Below are 18,354 nucleotides of genomic sequence, written 5' to 3'. Positions count from 1 at the left end.
AGGGAATGAATGCCTGAGTATACAAGAGTCTTGGAGTCAGGCATCCTGAATTTGAATCCCGACCCTGAGTGACCTCAACCTTCTGAGCCTGGGACCTTCTTTGTAAATGGGAGTAATAACAAAGCCTGCCTGGTGGGGTTGCTGTATGGATTAAATGAGATAAGAACAGCGACTTACTATGCTTAATATGTGAAAGCAGTCTTCAGCTATTTGCTGAATGGATAGCTTCTGCTAAAGCGCTTTATTTATGCCATCTCTCATTAATTAATTAATTCCTTTTAAAAGGATTTACTGAGCATCTAGTCTACGCCGTACACTGATAATTTGTGGGACTGTGGCATTTCGACCGCTGTTGGGCTGGACAGAGGGGAGGAGCTTCACGGATTCCCCGCCCACGACAGCGAGGCTCAATGGGGTCCGTGGAGGAGGCGACTCCCTCCCACTTCTCCTGGGCAGTCCCGGAAGCGGGCTTGGGGCAGTTGCTGTATTTCCGGTGGGTCTGGAGGCTCGCTCCCGCCGCCGCTGAAGGCCCGGCTGCTGTCCAGGCTCCTCCGGGAAGATGTTCTACCACGTGAGCAGGGCACGGGGTGGCGGCGAGGGCAGGGTCGAGAGGAGGAGAGAAGCGGAGGACCGGGACTAGGGGCCGCTTCTTGCCTCACATTCCTGCCGCTCGTAGCCTGGTCTCCATCCCCGTTTCCCTGCAGATCTCCCTGGAGCACGAGATCCTGCTGCACCCACGCTACTTCGGCCCCAACCTGCTCAACACGGTGAAGCAAAAGCTCTTCACCGAGGTGGAGGGGACCTGCACCGGCAAGTGAGTGTCGCGCCCTCCGTGCCGCCTAAGCAGCGAGCACACGTCTCCCTATGCCTGCATCCCCTCCCCAACTCCTACACATCCTGAAAGGTTCTGCTACCTACCCTGGCGAGCCCTCTCACTCTCCCAGGAGCCCCAGGCAGTTAGATGCTTCCTGCTTTGGGTTCCCACGATTCCCTCTGCGAAGCTAGATAACGGAGCTTCCTTCCTTCAGCCAAGATTGGTCATTCATTTACTCTGCAAACATTTCTAAAGCTCCAGCTGTGTGCCAGGCTCTGTGTCAGTGAAAAAGGTAGAATGAGGTCCGCCCTTGTGGAGCTCACAGTCTCTTTTGATTCTGCTGCTTTTCTCTGTCCCAGGGACCTGGCATGGCACATCTTGGGCCTCACTAAAGGTTTGTTGAATGAATGAGTGAGCAGGAAAAAGCAGATTGAGAGTCAGGGGGAGGAAGGAAGAGGACTGAGACTTGACCATCTCTGGGCTCTGCACAGAGGAGCCTCGCACACGGTGATGTAAATGAGTGAGGATGAGCAGGGCTATAGAGTACTTGGGCCTCCAGCATCAGAGTAACTTGGGGTGTTCTTTGAACATACAGGTTCCTGAGCCTCATCTCATCCCTACAGCATCACGACTCTCTGGGGGAAGGCCCGGGAATATGCATTTTAATAAGTTTCTCCCAGGTGATTCTGAGGCATCTCCAAGATTGATGTCTCTTGGCTCAAGGACTGCAGCCCTTTTGGACATTTATTGTGAAATTATGAGAGCGGCATTTGGCATTTTAGATGCTGATCATTGTCCTGTCTCCTCTCTTGATTATTAAGCTCTGTGGGGCAGGGGTGCCATCTACTTCCCCTTTGTGCCGCCCCTTTACCCCCAGGCTCAGTGTCTCTTGTGGCAGATGGTTTTAGAGGCTTTTCCACACACAGTGCCTTTCTCCGTCTCACCCTCCTTGCAGGTACGGCTTTGTAATTGCTGTCACCACCATCGACAATATCGGTGCTGGTGTGATCCAGCCAGGCCGAGGCTTTGTCCTTTATCCAGTTAAGTACAAGGCCATTGTTTTCCGACCCTTTAAAGGGGAGGTCGTGGATGCCGTTGTCACTCAGGTCAACAAGGTAAGACCATCAGGGGAGGTAGTGGGACGGTCACTCCCTTAGAAGATCTGGGATGGATCCCAACTCCGCTTGTTAATAGCTCTGTGTCTTTGGCCACATCACTTCTTTGTGCTTCAAGCTTCCTCACCTGTCAAATGGTATGGTAATCTTCCTCTGCCTCACTCAGGGGCATTTAAGTCATTATTGATAGTCAAAACAACAGTAGCCTCCATTGATTGAGTAGTTCCTTTGGGCCAGGTAATGTGCAAAGCCTCACAGTGACTCTGAGGTGAGTGCTTTTATCCCTGTGCTTTTTTCTCCAGGCTGAAGCTTGGAGAAGTTGTCTACTGGCCAAGGTCATGTGGCCAACAGGTGTTCAAATCCCAAGTTCCGACAAGTTCTAGGCCTCAGCTGTTTACCACTACACTTCCTTAACTTAAAACGAAAGCTTGAAAAAAATAAAGAAATGAAAACAAATGCCAAACTTCAGAGTGGTTTCAAAACATGAAGAATATTATTGATGTTAGGAAGCAGATAAGGACGGGAAGCTTAGAAGACTTTGGGGGACAAAAGAAAAGCAAGGTCACCCATTTCCCTTCTAGGTTGGACTCTTCACAGAAATTGGGCCCATGTCCTGCTTCATCTCTCGACATGTAAGTCTAGGCACACTGGGTGGGTCTAAGGAGGAGACAGGTATGAGCATCTATTGAAGCATCCTTTTAAAGTACTCTTACCCAGTCTCACCTTCCTTTCAGTCCATCCCATCAGAGATGGAGTTTGATCCTAACTCCAACCCACCATGTTACAAGACAATGGATGAGGTAAGTGGGTAGGAAGAAGTCAGTGAGAGGGACAAGAGAATGAGCCACTCCGAGGGAGGGTACTGGCCTGGGGGTGTCTGAGTATACTGTTCCCTCCTCCCCAGGACATTGTGATTCAGCAGGACGATGAGATCCGCTTGAAGATTGTGGGGACCCGTGTGGACAAGAATGACATTGTGAGTCTCTTGCCTGCCTCTACCAGGCAGAGCTGATGATTTCTGCCTACCCAGAGTTCCTGGGGGTTTTGTGCTCTTCTGCTTGGAAGAAGAAATGGGTGGGCAGAAGCCCTGAGGCTGAGGGTTAGAGGATAGCTCTGTGCTTGCTCTGGCTTCATTTCCTTTTTACCTTTCCTTCTGCAGTTTGCTATCGGCTCCCTGATGGATGATTACTTGGGTGAGTGTCAGGGTCATTGCCTGGAGGAGGGGTTTGTGGGTGCAGGGGGTGGATATGGGGTTTAATGCCTGAACCACAGATGACAGAAACTCTCCTGTTGTCTGCTTGGAAGACCAAGGACATGTGCCTCTCAGGATGGGAAGTCGATGTTTAGGGCTGCCCCAAGCTCTGGGTGTAACCAATGTGCTTTTCCTGTTCTCGGCAGGGCTTGTGAGCTGAGCACCATGACCTCCTACCTTGTTTGGTCCTTATCCAGGAGGTGTGACTGTCACACTTCCCGTGTTGTCCAGAGGCCCAGTCTGGCTGCTGTGGAGGAGGCAAGGAAGGTTTCTTGTCCTCAGAAGACATCTGGCTCTTCTTGTGGCTTAGCAGCCACTCCCAGATTTCTGACTGTGTGTTCTAACCATAAAAGGTCCTTGATTCTCATGGAAGTGTCATCTCCTTCTTTCTTTGGTAAGAACAAGTCTGGTTTTTTTTTTCGGCCACACCGTGCGGCGTGTGCGATCTTAGTTGCCCGACCAGGGATTGAACCTCTGCTCCCTGTAGTGGATGCGCAGAGTCTTAACCACTGGACCGCCAGGGAAGACCCGGAACAACTCTTTTTTTAAAAAGGCTGGAGGACCAGTTGCTTGCTAGCCCCTCTTTTCTTGGCCTGATGCCTTAACTAGCTTCACCCACCAGGGGATCTGACTAACCCTTTTGCCAAGGTCTAAAGTTGACCTCACTAAAGGGAAGGCGCTAGTGTTGGATCTTTGGCTTCCAGCAAATGATACTTTCCTTAGAGCCACTCTAAGCCCCTATCTGTCTATCTATCTATCTATCTATCTATTTATTTATTTATTTATGGCTTGCATTGGGTCTTCATTGCTGCGTGCGGGCTTTCTCTAGTTTCAGAGAACGGGGGCTACTCTTCGTTGCGGTGCGTGGGCTTCTCATTGTGGTGGCTTCTCTTGTGGAGCACGGGCTCTAGGCGCGCGGGCTTCAGTAGTTGTGGTTTGTGGGCTCTAGAGCGCAGGCTCAGTAGTTGTGGGACGCGGGCTTAGTTGCTCTGCAGCATGTGGGATCTTCCCAGACCAGGGCTCGAACCCGTGTCCCCTGCACTGGCAGGCGGATTCGTAACCACTGCGCTACCAGGGAAGTCCTAAGCCCCAGTCTAGTTTCAGAGTATTTGCCCTTTCCCAAGCCTTAAAAATAACCAAGAGTATAGCTGAGGAGAGGGAAGAGGAGACAGCAGGTAGGGAGAGGTGAATAATAGGACAGTAATGATACAGATTGTGGGGTCCCAGCCCTTCTTAGGATGGGCACATAAACTACAGCCTTTATTTGCTTATCAATTATTAAACTAAACTGAACTGAAGATATGAAAGGGCTCATAATCTCCTTAGGGTAACACAACAGAAATACATGAAGTAAGAAGATTAAGCAGACACGCTATCCTCCCTCACACTGTCTTTGCAGTACTATTTGTCTACCTTGGAATGCCTTTTTCCAACCTCCCTGCTTGCTACCTAGGAATCTATCAAATCTCAGTCAATTTTTTTTTTTTTTAAGCTTTCCTTGACTTCCTTGGGAAACAGCTGTGTCATAGAAAGCACAGTATTTGGGTTGATACAGAGCTGGGTTGCAGTCCTAGCTGGGTGACCTTATGTTTCCTCATTGTAAAATGATCGTATAACCCTCTTTGGATGGTTGCCGCTGGTATCAGAGATTGTATGTGCAAGTGTGTGGCACAGAGCCTGGCCCATGATAGGTACTCAGCTGTTAATTATAATTATTGTTATATGGTGCGTATAAAGCCGTGATTATCACCTGGGGTGAACTTGGTCCCCAGGGGACATTTGGCAATGACATTTTTTCTTGTCACAACTGGGTGGGGATGCGACTGCCTTCTAGTGAGTAGAGGCCAGGCAGGCTGCTAATATCCTACAACGTATAGGACAGCCACCCCACAACAAAGAATTATCTGGCCCCAAATGTCAACCATGCCAAGGTCCAGACCTGTTATGAAACATCCAGAATACTGCCTTTAACCTGGTAAGGAAAAGGCATTTGAATGTGTTTCCCTTCCCCTCGCCTCACCACTCCTGGACAGAGGTAGGCCCTTCCATTCATACCTCTCTAGTATGTCATAAAACACATTATTTCCTTATTGTCTCCCTTTCCATTTTTTTATTACATAAAATTTCAGTTAATTTGTTGAGATAATTATAGATTTATATGCATCCCTTTGATTTTTGTATCTCCAGTTCTCAGCACTGTGCCAGTTTTCCCAAGTGTGTTGAACCCAGGAATGTTTCTGTGCTGGATTTGCAATGAATTTTGCCACGGAAACAATGTTCAAGTTGTGAAACCACTTCCCAACACTGAGTTGATTACAGAGTTGATTACATAGGTTGCAGGGATTTTGCCTAGGCCCTAAACATGTGTCTCACTGAGAGTAGAGTTCTTCCCAAGTTCTCAAATGGAATCATGCATCTGTAAATTGTGTCGGGGATACCCCAGTAGTAAAACCAGGCCAGAAGGAAGAGACTGATGGACAGAGAAGCAGCTCATGGAACTGCTGGTGAGGTTGTGGGGTGTGGCACTGAGAAGGCTGGCACTGGATAGGGAAGCGAGTAAGTGGGGATGGCCTGGAGATGGTCCTGGACTCTTCTGATCTTTTAAGGTTTGGTACTAGGGGAGTCTAGAAGTTACAGCCTCTCTTTTTTTGGCCATGCAGCTTTGGGATCTTAGTTCCCTGACCAGGGATTTAACCCAGGCCCTCAGCAGTGAAAGCATAGAGTCTTAACCACTGGACCACCAGGGAATTCCCAGGAAGTTACAGCCTCTTAAAGAGGTCATGGGCTTAGTAGTGACAGGAGTATGTGCCTGGTAACATGTTAAATCCTTACACACATTATTGAATTTTCACAACAGTTCCATGTAACATTCTGTCACCCCACTTGAAAGATGATAAAACAGGTCGGAGGGATGAACTAAACATGCCTAAGGTCACACACACAACTAATGAATAGTGGAGCTGTTATTTAAAAAATTTTTTTTAATTGTCTAACTCTAAAATCATCATAGCTTTTCTTGCCAGGCATTGGTGGCTGGGGAGTGAGTGGGAGCCACCTTTCTCCCATCTATGGCCATGTGGGTCTTATTACTGCTTTGACTCAAGCTGGATGCAGATCAGCCCCAGACAGCTTGCATGCAGCTTTACTGCATCCTACAGGCCTGCAGGCCATCCTCTCTTCATTGTCTCACGCTGCCAAGGTTGCCAATGGCTGTCCCTACCAATAACACCTTTGCAAGAAGGTCTGCCAGCAGCCAGGAGATCTGAGCTGATCTCAGACTCAGAACCTTAGAGGAGCCCCCCCTATCCTTCATGCATAGGTGGGCAGACACTCCAGTGACCAAGCACAGTCCTGAAACTACTCCAAGTATCATTCTGAATATGACTGGAAGAGACTCAGCAGGGTCACAGTCCCCTTAGGTGGTGTTGCTATGGCAACCCCAGTCCCATCCATCTGGCTTTCTCAGCTCTGGTCTCAGAGGATCTTCTTTTCTAGAGGCAGCAGCATCTAACCCTGAGGGAGGAAGGGCAAGGATGTATACATTCATGCTCCCCTACAGAAAGCTCCTTTCTATAATAGCCCATTGCAAATGGTCCCATCTTGGATGAACATAAAGGAATTAAATCACTGTCTGCCCCGTGATGTGTGAGTGAAAATTCAACTACCAACTGTCAATCTACATTTTTTTTCATTTAATCTACAATAACCCTGTGAGGTGGGTATTACTCCATTTTGTAGATGGGGAAATGCGCTTAGGTAATTTGCTCAAAAGCACTATCAGAGTTTGAATCCGTGTCGGTCTGACTCACTAAGCCCACTGCTTTTCAATTGAGAACTGTCCAAGTTCGGGAAAGCGTGTGCGTGTAAAACGGTCAAGGAAGTGTGCGAGGTAGGTGAGGGCTTATATTTGGCTTATTGGACAGAAATGGGGAGGATACGAGGTAGGGTGGCCGAATGGGTAGAGCCCTGGAGTCTAGAGCTTGCACGGGGTGTGTTTGGCCCAGTCAGAAGACCCTTTTGCCGGCAGAGAATACCTACTGAGAGCCCCATCCAACGTTCGGGAAGGGGAAGTGACAGGTGATGTGGGAGAGGTAAGCTGATCCCCACCAAGCGGGCAGCAAAACTAACGCAGACGCCAAAGTCTGAAGCATCAGTGCATTCGTATAAATGCAAGTGCTCGGAAACTCAGGAGTAGGCAAGGGAATGCGGACGCTTTCCTCGAGAACATGGTTGTTAAAACGTACACCGAACCATACACACCCCGCAAAGCTCCCAAGAGCTGTTGCTTTAAGAAGCGCGAGTCTTCAGCATCACGTGACCTCTGGCGCCCTGAGCCTTTTACAGCGCCATCACAGTGGCCAATCGGGTAGCGGGAAGTCCTTTGGTGGGCGGGAACTCCTCAAGGCGCTCGTCGATTGGCTCAGGGCGGAGCCTGAGCGCCGAGAGAGGGAATTAGTGCGAGCTGGGTGAGTGGGCGCCAGCGCCGCCGCCACGACCGTCACCGTCACCGCTACCGCCGTCTCGGTAACCGCCTTCGCCGTCCCGGAGCCCTCAGGTGAGCAGGCCCTCGAAGGCCCGTCCTGCTGTGGGCCGCGCGCTCACCGGCCTGGGAGCCCGCTGCGCTGGGGGCCCGCCCCCTTCGCTGACCACGTGACCCAAGTTCGGTAACCTCTAACCTCCTCCCCCGTACCCCACCACCTCTACATCTAGCATGAAGCGAGGCTGGGTGGGAGGATGCGCATCACGGAGACCGGTAGAGGTCAGTTCTGATGCCTCGTTAACAGTATGGCTAGTGGCTGAGGATGTGGAGGAGAGGAGGTTGAAGAGCGGGAGACCTCGGTCGGAGCCCGGACTTTGTGGATTGTAATGTGGGCACGTAACGGGGAAAACTCCTCGGCGCCTTCCGTGTGGGCAGGATTTCGTGCTCCCATTTTACAGGTGGAGAAAGAAGCTTAACAATTATCCATTGGTGGGTTTCCACCGCCAAGTCTCCTGGCTGGGAATCCAGGCCTGGTTCCCCACACAGCCCGCCGCTCCTCACGATTAGAACGATAGTTGAGTTCTTGCTCCCTACCCAGGTAGTGCTCGCTGGATGATCTTGGGAAAGTCATTTAACATTTAACCTCTTTGAGCTTTGACTTCCTTGGCTGTGAAATAGACATATACTTACCTAATACCTATCTCATTGTTAATGTGGACAGAATGAGGCGTAAGCCATATAAAGCACTTAGCTCGATGCCTCAGGCATAGCATGTGCTTAGAAAAATCACTGTTCTTTATTCGTTTTTTCAGCAAGTGTTTATTGAGGGCGTGTTATGTGCAGACGCAGTGCCTGACGCTGGGGATGCAAAGGTGAGCAAAAAGGCACGATGATCCTTGCTGGCATGGAGCTTACAATCTAGTGGGGAGGTAGGTGTTAATCGGAATGTTACACGAGTATATAATTACAGACTGTTAACTGCTTTGGGAGGTAAAGTACTGGCGCTCTAGGAGCTCACTGGACAAAGGGGTTGGGGGTAGAGGAGGAGAGCGTTTCAAGTCCAGGAAACAGTGTATGAACGTCCTGAAGTAAGGTGTTTTTGAGGAAATGGAAAGAGGCCACGGGTATGCAGAACACGAGAGCGTGGAAAGAGGTGTTTGCAGATGTAGCCACACATGCAGGGCCTTGGAGCCATGGCACAGGTTAGTTTTTTATTCCAAAGGCAATGAGGAGCCATTGGGAGAAATGCTGCAGGGAGACCAGGTAGGGTGCCCACTGGATTTAGGGACCTGGAGGTCACTGGTGACCCACTGAGCCTTGTCAGAGAGGAATGGTGGGGCAGTGCCTGGGTGGGTCACCATGAAGCTGGGTGAGCGTCGCTGCCCATGGTGCCGATGCCTCAGTTTGGTCCGTGAGGGCCAACCTTCTAATTTTGGGCTGTGCTGTTGGAGTAGTCACCAGCCGCTGTTTTCGTGCCTTCTTATCCTGCCATATCCTGTGAACGGAAGAGCAGGTTCCAGCTTTTAGGGCTCATAGCCAAACTGGGGAAGACCAGACACATGGGCAGAAAGCCCAGCTACTAAAAGCCTGACAGTCCCAGATGGCACATGGGGTAGGAAGACCTCAAAGGACAGGCTGCTTCTGCCTTAGGAAAGAAACAGGAGGGTGTGGGGGCTTGGAGTAAGGTGGGGGACAGACCAGCCCAAGCCCTGGCAGTGGGGCGCAAGGCAGGTTGGAAGACATGAGGTGGCCTTACTGGGGGGACGGGTCAGCTTGATCAGCTGTGGGGATTTGGGACCAAACACGGTATGCTGAGCCAGGGAGTTGGGACTTTCCTTTTATGAGTGGTGGAGAAGTATTGAAGACTTGAGCAAGGGACTGTCGGGGTAAAAGTAGTCCTTTCATCAATGTTTAGTCCGTAGCGGTTCTAGCAAGGATCAGAAGGAAGAAGGCATGAAGTTTTTGTTTATAATTAGTGATTGTAACATTTTCCATTTGTGTAGTGTTCTAGACCCTGAGTTTCTCCCACCTCATTTCCTTTCATCCTCACCTCAACCCTGTGAGTTAGGGAGGGCAGGGATTATTGCCACTGTTTTACCAGGGCTCAGACTGATGAGGGTCTCAGCCAGGTTCACATCGGAGGTGGTAGAGCAGGGCTGGGACCCAGTTCTGTGCAGCCCAAGGCCAGGCAGTTTCCCAGGTTCCCTGTTCTCTGCCCTCTGGTCCAGCTCAAGTCTGTTTCTTGCTCTGAGCCTCAGGTTTCCTCACCTAGACACTCAGAGCCATCGTGACTCCTTGTTCAGGGATTCTGGAGCAAGAGCAGCAAGACTGGTTTCGAGGGCCTTGAGTCGGGTTCACAGGCTCTGAGGGAGCCTGGGCTGGCCTTTCACACCTCCCTCCCCACTCCCAGCTCCATCGGGGCCATGTCTGAGCGAGAAGAGCGGCGGTTCGTGGAGATCCCTCGGGAGTCCGTCCGGCTCATGGCAGAGAGCACAGGCCTGGAGCTGAGCGATGAGGTGGCGGCCCTGCTCGCAGAGGACGTGTGCTACCGTCTGAGAGAGGCCACCCAGGTACACTCCCCCTCTCCTTGTCCCTTCCTTTGACTACCCCCTCCCCCAGGGGTTTATTCAGCAAGTATATGTCAGGCACCTACTCCCTGCTCAGAGGGAGTGCAGTGGAGGCAGTCCCCGCCCTCTCCAGAGCCCGCTTCCAGCCAGCTGGGCTTCCAGCGAACAAGGTGCTTGCTGGGCAGACCAGGCAGGTTCATAGTCACATCCTGCACATGAGAAACTGAGTCACAGGGAGGGGATGTGATGTTGGGAGTTGTTTGCCCCCTATTCCCTGTCCCTTGACTGACTCTGTTCCTCCGCTCCCAGAATAGCTCTCAATTCATGAAACACACCAAACGGCGGAAGCTGACTGTCGAGGATTTCAACAGGGCCCTCAGATGGAGCAGTGTGGAGGTGAGTGGGGTGCCGGCTGCGGAAGGCTCGGTTGGCACGAGCCCTCCTGCACGCCCAGCTCGGGGCTGGCAGTGCAGCGAGATGTGAAGACCCAGTGCACACACGAGGGAAGGTCACAGCCACCACAGCACATGTGCCGGGCCCAGCCCCCAAGGGCCAGGAGTTCAGAGAGGGAGAGGCGGCCACGGAGACCAGGAGGTTAGGGAAGGTTTCTTGGAAGAGATGGAACTTGAGCTGAACCTGAAAGGGAGGCTGGGATTAGACTAAGTCACAAGGAAAAGAGGGCATTCTGGGTGAGGGAGGAGCCTGAGCACAAGTGTAGGGGTTAGAATGTCCTGCATAGTTGTTCCGGGGCAGTGGGTCCAGGGAAGAAGATCATGTTTAGAAGAGAGGAGGGTTTTCAAAGTTGGGCAAGTGTGAGGTGGAGGACCAGCAGCCTGTGGGTGGGGTTCTGAGTCCCTGTGGATCCGTGAGGAAGGACCACATTCTACTCCTTGACTCAGCGAATACCGGATGCTCCAGCCAAGTTCCCAGTGAAGGGCCTGGATCCCCGGGCATCCCCCCTCTTCTCAGGACCTCTGGACTTCCCGCAAACATAGCCTCCGTGCCCTGGTCAGTAGAGCACCTCTTCCCTCCCTGGATTCGGCCCAATCGTCTCTTCACTCAGGCTGTGTGTGGTTATGGGTCCCAGGAGGCACTGCCCCTGCGCCCTGCCAGGGAGGGTGAGCTCTACTTCCCCGAGGACCGAGAGGTGAACCTGGTGGAGCTGGCCCTGGCCACCAACATCCCCAAAGGCTGCGCCGAGACAGCTGTGAGAGGTGACCGCCGGGGTCATGCATGGGGTGGGGACAGGAGTTGGGTTGTCGGAGGAGTGGTGATGGGCTGGCTGGTGGATGGGGCAGAACTCAGAAGGGTGGGTGGTATTACAAGGAGCAGAACCCCAGGCTGACCCATCTCTCTCCTCTGATTCTAGTTCATGTCTCCTACCTAGATGGCAAAGGGAACCTGGCCCCTCAAGGATCGGGTAAGGGGCAGTGTGGGAGATGGGCCCTCTGCCTGGACGTTCCTCCGTTAGGAGCTGAGGGTGGTGCCTCTACACCTCTGAGTCTTCATCTGATAAGAATTTTCCGTGCCTGAGGGGTGCCTGCCCTGAATGGGCACTGCTCCCTGTCCAGAGGCCTCAGAGTTGGAATAGTGTCCCAGACTTAAGACCGATCGTGATGCCATGTTGGATGCTAGTACAGAAGTCTGGGCAGCTTGCTGGGGTCCCTGAGGTGTCACACTTCCAGGGCCTGCTGAATGGAGCTTCACAGAGCCTGAGGCTTATGACCTTGGAACTCGGGGACTAAGCAGGAGTCTGCCCAGCAGAGGACAGGTGGGAGGCAGCGTACAGAGCTGGGTGTGGAGAGCTTGCAAGGTCAGGGTTGAGCAGGCTGCTCAGAGGGGCTGGCAACTCTGTGCTCCGGGAGTCCTGTCGGAATGGGCTCCTCGTGGGAGTGTGGGAATGGCGGTGGTTGCTGGGGGGAGGCGGGGAGTCTGGGAGAGGGCAGGGCTCCACCCTGACCACCTTCTGCCCACCCTCTGGCAGTGCCCAGTGCTGTGTCTTCACTGACTGATGACCTTCTCAAGTACTACCAGCAAGTGACTCGGGCTGTGCTGGGGGATGATCCACAGCTGATGAAGGTGAGCACGTGGGCCTGAATTGGGGCACGAAGTCCAACTTTCAAATCCTCATGGAATTCCTTCAGACGCCTCCTTCTGTTCTCTGAATGCTGAGTGACTGATGTGGGCAGAAGCTGCTCTTGGTGGCGGCGTGCTGCTCTGTGGCTGGCCCTCCGCCAGCGCTGCCTCCTCTTCCTACTCTAGTAGGAGCCCTTGTTCCTTAGGGAATGGGCAGCTCAGCAGGGCCCTGTGGGGGCTCAAGTGGTCAGCCTCCCCACACCTTAATCCAGAGCCCACCCTTTGGGGCATCTGTTGACCTGGAGCCACATGGGGCATCCACATGGTAGCTTTCATTTGCCCGGACTTGAGAGGGAAAGGAGAAGAGCAAGTGGAGGAGCCAGGTTAGGGTGCCTGGCCAGACCTTGTGCCAGCCCTGCTGCCTTAGCCTCTTGGGCTCCACAGGGCCCGCTGGACAGTGCCTGTGCCAGGCCTCTTCTGTCCAGAGTCAGACGAGGACTAGGTTGATGGTCTGCTTGACCATGTGGCGTCTCTCTGTTTGAGGGTTTTACATCTTCCATGTCTGGCTGCTGCTGCTATTTCCCTTGCAAAGTTAGGACTGTTGTTACTATACTTCTCTGCCTTAGAAACTTGGCTGCTGGTCCCCAGGCAACAGTGCAGTGGCTGGATGTGGGGCCTGGGAGCTGAGCTCCTTCCTCACTAGCTGCTGTCCGCTTTCACAGAACCTGAACTTAGGGTCTTTATCCAGAGGAGTTGGAAGGGCACAGGTGGTGGAGGTTCAGGGCTAAGATGGTTTTACTCATTTACCTACTCTCTTTTTTCTGCTTATCAAAGTAATACCAGGGGACTTCCCTGGTGGTCCAGTGGTTGAGAATCCACCTTCCGATGCAGGGGACATGGGTTCGATACCTGGTTGGGGAACTAAGGTCCCACATGCCGCGGGGCAACTAAGCCTATGTGCTGCAACTACTGAGCTCCCACGCCACAACTAGGGAGGAGCAGTTACGCCACAACTAAGACCCAACGCAGCCAAAAAAAAAAAAAAAAGTAATACCAGCATATGTTTATAATAGAAGTACTGTAATATAAAATCATACAAAGTAGAAAGTGAAATTCTGTAGAATCACCCACTCACCTTTTTTTTTTGTATGTATAAACTATACATAGTTTACCATCAACCAGTGGTATCATACTAAACGTTTGGTTTTAGAATAACTGCTTTACTCAGTTAAAAATATGTTGGACATTTAGGTTGTATTCAGTTTTTTATTATTACATTACAGACAGTGCTATCTGTATGTGGGTATGTGTGAGTGTGTTTTGTAGCGGGTTAAATTTGTAGAATTGCTGAGTCACAGAGTTTGAACGTTTAAAATTTTACTACATAGGTGCTAAATTGTTCTTTTAAAAAAAAACGTCAGTTTATACTTGGGGCTGGTGGACCGTGCAGTGTGGCCCCTTCCATTTCAGGTTGCTCTCCAGGACTTGCAGACCAACTCGAAGATTGCAGCACTCCTGCCGTACTTTGTTTATGTGGTCAGTGGGGTAAGTGACCAGACTGCAGGGGAGGATGTTTTGTGGGGAGGAGATGATGCAGCAGCCTGTAGGGCTCACGGCAGTAGCCATCAGAAGAGCAGGCTCTTGTGCGCCCTTGTGTCCCCTAAGCACCCCTCTCCTCCCAACAGGTGAAATCTGTAAGCCACGACCTGGAGCAGCTACACCGGCTCTTGCAAGTGGCACGGAGCCTAGTTCGGAACCCACACCTCTGCCTGGGGCCCTATGTCCGCTCCCTGGTAGGCAGTGTCCTCTACTGTGTCCTGGAGCCACTGGCTGCCTCCATCAACCCGCTGAATGACCACTGGACTCTGCGGGATGGAGCTGCCCTCCTGCTCAGCCACATTTTCTGGTAGCTACTGGGCCTAGTGCTGATCAAAGGGCAGGACTGCTGCAGAGCTGAGTGGGTTGCGGTAGGAGATGGGGTGAAACTTCTGGCTTTGAGGCTCTATGTGGAGAGGTCGGGAGCCTCTTCCCTTCTATCTTCCAAGCTGGTGTGCCGTGAACCCGGGCATTCTACAAATGGGTGACGAACGTGCCAGGGGTTTGGTCCGTCAGCCCTCAGATCCTGGGCCTCTCGGCCCAGACGCCTCTTTCACTCACCCCAGTGTGCCATACAGGTGCTGTTTTCTCTGTGTGCTGGGACTTGAGTGCAGCTGGGCAGTGCTGTGCCTCATTCCCCTGACTGAATGTTGCTCCCGCAGGACTCATGGGGACCTTGTAAGTGGCCTCTATCAGCAGATCCTGCTCTCCCTGCAGAAGGTCTTGGCAGATCCTGTGAGGCCTCTCTGCTCTCACTACGGGGCTGTGGTGGGGCTGCACGCCCTTGGCTGGAAGGTGAGGACCCTGGCTTTTCTCGCAGAGGTGTAAGAGCTCCCATTTGTAGTTTGAAAGTCTTTCTTGTCCAAGAACCTGTCATCTCTCTCCATTTTTTCAGGTCTTTCACTGTCTTTCAGGATCCTTTCATAATTTTCCCTGAAGAGAACCTACAAATACTTTATTCCGTTTATTCCTAGATTCTTGCTATTTTTGATACTGTTGTAATGGTGTCTTCTTTTCATGGTATTAATTTCTTACTGGTGTATAGAAACACAATTGACTTGTGTATTGATTCAGCTACTTTATTAAACTATCATTTTTAACTGTGGATTATTCTGGGTTTTTAAGGTAGATCATATCGTGCAAATAATGACAGCTTTTCTTTTTTAAACCTTACGCCTTTATTTTTTTGAATTCTCTTTTTTTTGTCGGGGGGCCACACCACACGGCTTGTGGGATCTTAGTTCCCTGACCAGGGATCGAACCTGGGCCCTTGGCAGTGAAAGTGCAGAGTCCTAACCACTGGGCCACCAGGGAATTCCCAAACCTAATGCCTTTAATTTCTTTTTATTATTTTATTGTTAGGATCACTAATATCATTTTACATATGATGATAAAATGGGCATCTTTGTCTCATTTCCAATTTTAAAAAAAGGGTTAACAGTAACCTTTCCTATTTAGGCTGATGTTTACTTTGTGTGTTTATAGATAGATACCTTCCTCAGGTTAAGGAAATTATATTCTTAGTTTTATTATTATTTTATGTTAACTTTTATCAAATGCTCTTTCTGTATCTTTTGAATTGATCCTAAGGTTTTCCTGCTTTTATCTGTTAATGTGATTAATTGTATAGTGTTTTTTTTTTTTTTTTTTGTCTGCATCACACAGCTTGTGGGATCTTAGTTCCCCAACCAGGGAATGAACCCCGGGCCCGGCAGTGAAAGCGCTGAGTCCTAACCACTGGACTGCCAGGGAATTCCCTATATAGATTTTCTAATAGTAAACCATCTTTACATTTCTAGGATAAACTCAATTTAGTCATGGTATAGTCTTTTAAAAAATGCAAAACTTTTATTGGAATATAATACATTTTTTATATACTGTTGGCTTTACTAAATTTTTATTTTATTATTATTTTTAAAATTATTATTTATTTTTGTTTGCATTGGGTCTTTGTTGCTGTGCATGGGCTTTCTCTAGTTGTGGCGAGCAGGGGCTACTCTTTGTTTTGGTGCACGGGCTTCTCATTGAGGTGGCTTCTCTTGTTGTGGAGCATGGGCTCTAGGTGCATGGGCTTCAGTAGTTGTGGCGCACGGGCTCAGTAGTTGTGGCGCACGGGCTTAGTTGCTCCACGGCATGTGGGATCTTCCCGGACTAGGGCTCGAACCCGTGTCCCCTGCATTGGCAGGCGCTTAACCAGGGAAGCCCTTTACCAAAATTTTAAATGATTTATCTCTATTTATGAGTGAAATCAATCATTAAGTTTCTTCATGTACTGTCCTTACATGGTTTTAGTATCAGGGTTATACTGGCTTTATGGGATGAGGTAGGGATATTTTTTATACTTTATATTTTTTAATTAAATTTTATTTTATTTTATTTTATTGAAACGCTCTTTTCCTTGAGTGTCCGTAGACTGTAAATTCTGGCATGGTGTTTTGTGGTTATATTTTTAACTACTATGGTTACAGAATTATTTGAGCTTTCATATTTCTTTTTTTTTTAAAGATCTCTTTATTTCATTTATTTTTGGCTGCATTGGGTCTTAGTTGTGGCAGGTGGGATCTTTCATTGCGGCGCGCGGGCTTCTCTCTAGTTGTGGCACACGGGTTCCAGAGCGCGTGGGCTCTGTAGTTTGCGGCACATGGGCTCTAGTTGAGGCGCGCGAGCTCAGTAGTTGTGGCACAGAGGCTTAGTTGCCCCGCAGCATGTGGGATCTTAGTTCCCTGACCAGGGATCAAACCCGCATCCCCTGCATTGTAAGGCGGATTCTGTATCACTGGACCACCAGGGAAGTCCCAAGCTTTCATCTTTCTTGAATCAGCATTAAGTTTTATTTTTCTAGGAACTTGTTAATTTTATCAACATTTTCAAATTCTCAGTCTGTGGCTAACCAAAGAACTTATCCATATAAGCCTGTCACAAACGTCACCAGCTCTGTGAAGTCTTAATTACTTTCCCCTAAATTAAACATAGGATTTAAAATTATATAATCAGAGTCCAGGTCTCTGATCAGTTGTTTGTTTTTGCACAAGTGGTTTGAACTGAGTTCCAGGTTACATCTACGCCAGGACATTACTTGGCTGTATAGGGTAGCAGTTGGCCACTAAATTTCTCTGTTACCAGGGTGCATTACTTATACCCTCTTAGCCTTTGGCACATATGTCAGTGATAGTGGGGTCACTTTGTATTGTTTTTGTATGTCTTTGTACCCGATCTTTGTTCCCAGGGCTTAATTAAGGCTTGGGCATCCAGGAGCTTCCAAACGTTGGCTGAATATGCCAAGCAGGGAATTTAGGATTGAGCCCTAAATTCAGTACCAGAGATAAAAGTAGATCTTTCAGGGGAAATGGTACTTGGGAGACAATAAGCAAAAAAGAGGCACTCACTGCATTCTTCTCTCCCTTCCAGGCAGTAGAGCGAGTTCTGTACCCACACCTGTCCACTTACTGGACAAATTTGCAGGCTGTGCTAGATGATTATTCAGTATCGAATGCCCAGGTTAAAGCAGATGGGCACAAAGTCTATGGAGCCATTCTGGTGAGTGCCAGCCCCTTCCAGCCTCTCCTCCCTGCATGAGCACAGCAGCTGAGCTGGCTTACTTTGGAACACTTGATAGGCCCAGGTTCCTCGTATCCTAGTCCCTCTGCTCTTGCAGGTGGCCGTAGAACGACTGCTGAAGATGAAGGCCCAGGCAGCAGAGCCCAACAAGGGTGGGCCAGGCAGCAGGGGGTGCCGGCGCTCAGACGACCTGCCCTGGGACAGCCTTCTCCTGCAGGAGTCTCCCTCCGGGGGCAGCGCAGAGCCAGGCTTTGGGTCTGGTCTTCTGCTGCCGCCAGGAGGCGCGGGGCCGGAGGCTCCTTCCCCTTCGGTGACCCTGGCGGACATCTACCGGGAGCTCTACGCCTTCTTCGGTGACAGCTTGGCTACCCGCTTTGGCACGGGTCAGCCCGCGCCCACGGCCCCGCGGCCGCCTGGGGACAAGAAGGAGCCGGCGGCCGCCCCCGACTCGGTGCGGAAGATGCCGCAGCTGACCGCCAGCGCCATGGTCAGCCCGCAGGGCGACGAGAGCCCCCGGGGCGGAGCCCCCCCATCGGCCTCTGCTCCCACCGCCTCTGAGAGCAGGCCGCTGCCGCGCGTGCACCGGGCGCGGGGGGCGCCCCGGCAGCAGGGCCCGGGCGCCGGCACCCGCGACGTCTTCCAGAAGAGCCGTTTCGCCCCGCGCGGTGCCCCTCACTTCCGTTTCATCATCGCCGGGCGGCAAGCAGGGAGGCGATGCCGCGGGCGCCTCTTCCAGACTGCCTTCCCCGCGCCGTACGGGCCCAGCCCGGCCTCCCGTTACGTGCAGAAGCTGCCCATGATCGGCCGCACCGGCCGCCCGGCCCGCCGCTGGGCGCTCTCGGACTACTCGCTGTACCTGCCGCTTTGAGGCGGCGCTGGCCTCTGTGAATAAATCC

The 18,354-nt window shown here is 51.1% G+C and overlaps 2 protein-coding genes across 9 annotated transcripts; both read left to right on the top strand.

The window, feature by feature from the left end:
* The first annotated feature begins 440 nt into the window (after nucleotides 1–440).
* POLR2G (RNA polymerase II subunit G) lies at nucleotides 441–3,548 on the top strand. The gene is made up of 8 exons (XM_082626866.1): nucleotides 441–571; nucleotides 705–814; nucleotides 1,770–1,929; nucleotides 2,511–2,561; nucleotides 2,664–2,729; nucleotides 2,834–2,905; nucleotides 3,089–3,122; nucleotides 3,328–3,548. The coding sequence occupies exons 1-8, from the start codon at nucleotides 560–562 to the stop codon at nucleotides 3,339–3,341; spliced, it is 519 nt and encodes a 172-aa protein (XP_082482992.1). The 5' UTR covers nucleotides 441–559; the 3' UTR covers nucleotides 3,342–3,548.
* Nucleotides 3,549–7,617: 4,069 nt separating this feature from the next.
* TAF6L (TATA-box binding protein associated factor 6 like) lies at nucleotides 7,618–18,333 on the top strand. Of its 8 annotated transcripts, none has more exons than XM_082627072.1 (12): nucleotides 7,618–7,736; nucleotides 8,474–8,533; nucleotides 10,072–10,231; nucleotides 10,543–10,624; nucleotides 11,128–11,442; nucleotides 11,598–11,648; nucleotides 12,213–12,307; nucleotides 13,775–13,849; nucleotides 13,990–14,210; nucleotides 14,563–14,695; nucleotides 17,309–17,437; nucleotides 17,556–18,333. In XM_082627072.1, the coding sequence occupies exons 2-12, from the start codon at nucleotides 8,526–8,528 to the stop codon at nucleotides 18,324–18,326; spliced, it is 2,040 nt and encodes a 679-aa protein (XP_082483198.1). In that variant the 5' UTR covers nucleotides 7,618–7,736; nucleotides 8,474–8,525; the 3' UTR covers nucleotides 18,327–18,333. The 8 variants fall into 8 exon arrangements, with proteins under 8 accessions (XP_082483198.1, XP_082483203.1, XP_082483201.1 ...); XM_082627077.1 differs by having other exon boundaries at nucleotides 10,538–10,624; nucleotides 11,292–11,442; XM_082627075.1 differs by having other exon boundaries at nucleotides 8,474–8,590.
* The last annotated feature ends 21 nt before the right edge of the window (nucleotides 18,334–18,354 follow it).

The sequence above is a fragment of the Mesoplodon mirus genome (assembly GCF_964341445.2).
Source record: "Mesoplodon mirus genome assembly, chromosome: 7".
Lineage (NCBI taxonomy): Eukaryota > Metazoa > Chordata > Mammalia > Artiodactyla > Ziphiidae > Mesoplodon > Mesoplodon mirus.
This window is presented reverse-complemented; position numbering and strand designations above follow the sequence as displayed.

Coding starts and splice junctions, on each gene's coding strand:
- POLR2G (XM_082626866.1), top strand. Junction 2,730..2,833: donor GTTACAAGACAATGGATGAG/GTAAGTGGGTAG, acceptor CCTCCTCCCCAG/GACATTGTGATTCAGCAGGA. Junction 2,906..3,088: donor GTGTGGACAAGAATGACATT/GTGAGTCTCTTG, acceptor TTCCTTCTGCAG/TTTGCTATCGGCTCCCTGAT.
- TAF6L (XM_082627072.1), top strand. Junction 11,649..12,212: donor CCTGGCCCCTCAAGGATCGG/GTAAGGGGCAGT, acceptor ACCCTCTGGCAG/TGCCCAGTGCTGTGTCTTCA. Junction 14,211..14,562: donor CTGCTCAGCCACATTTTCTG/GTAGCTACTGGG, acceptor TTGCTCCCGCAG/GACTCATGGGGACCTTGTAA.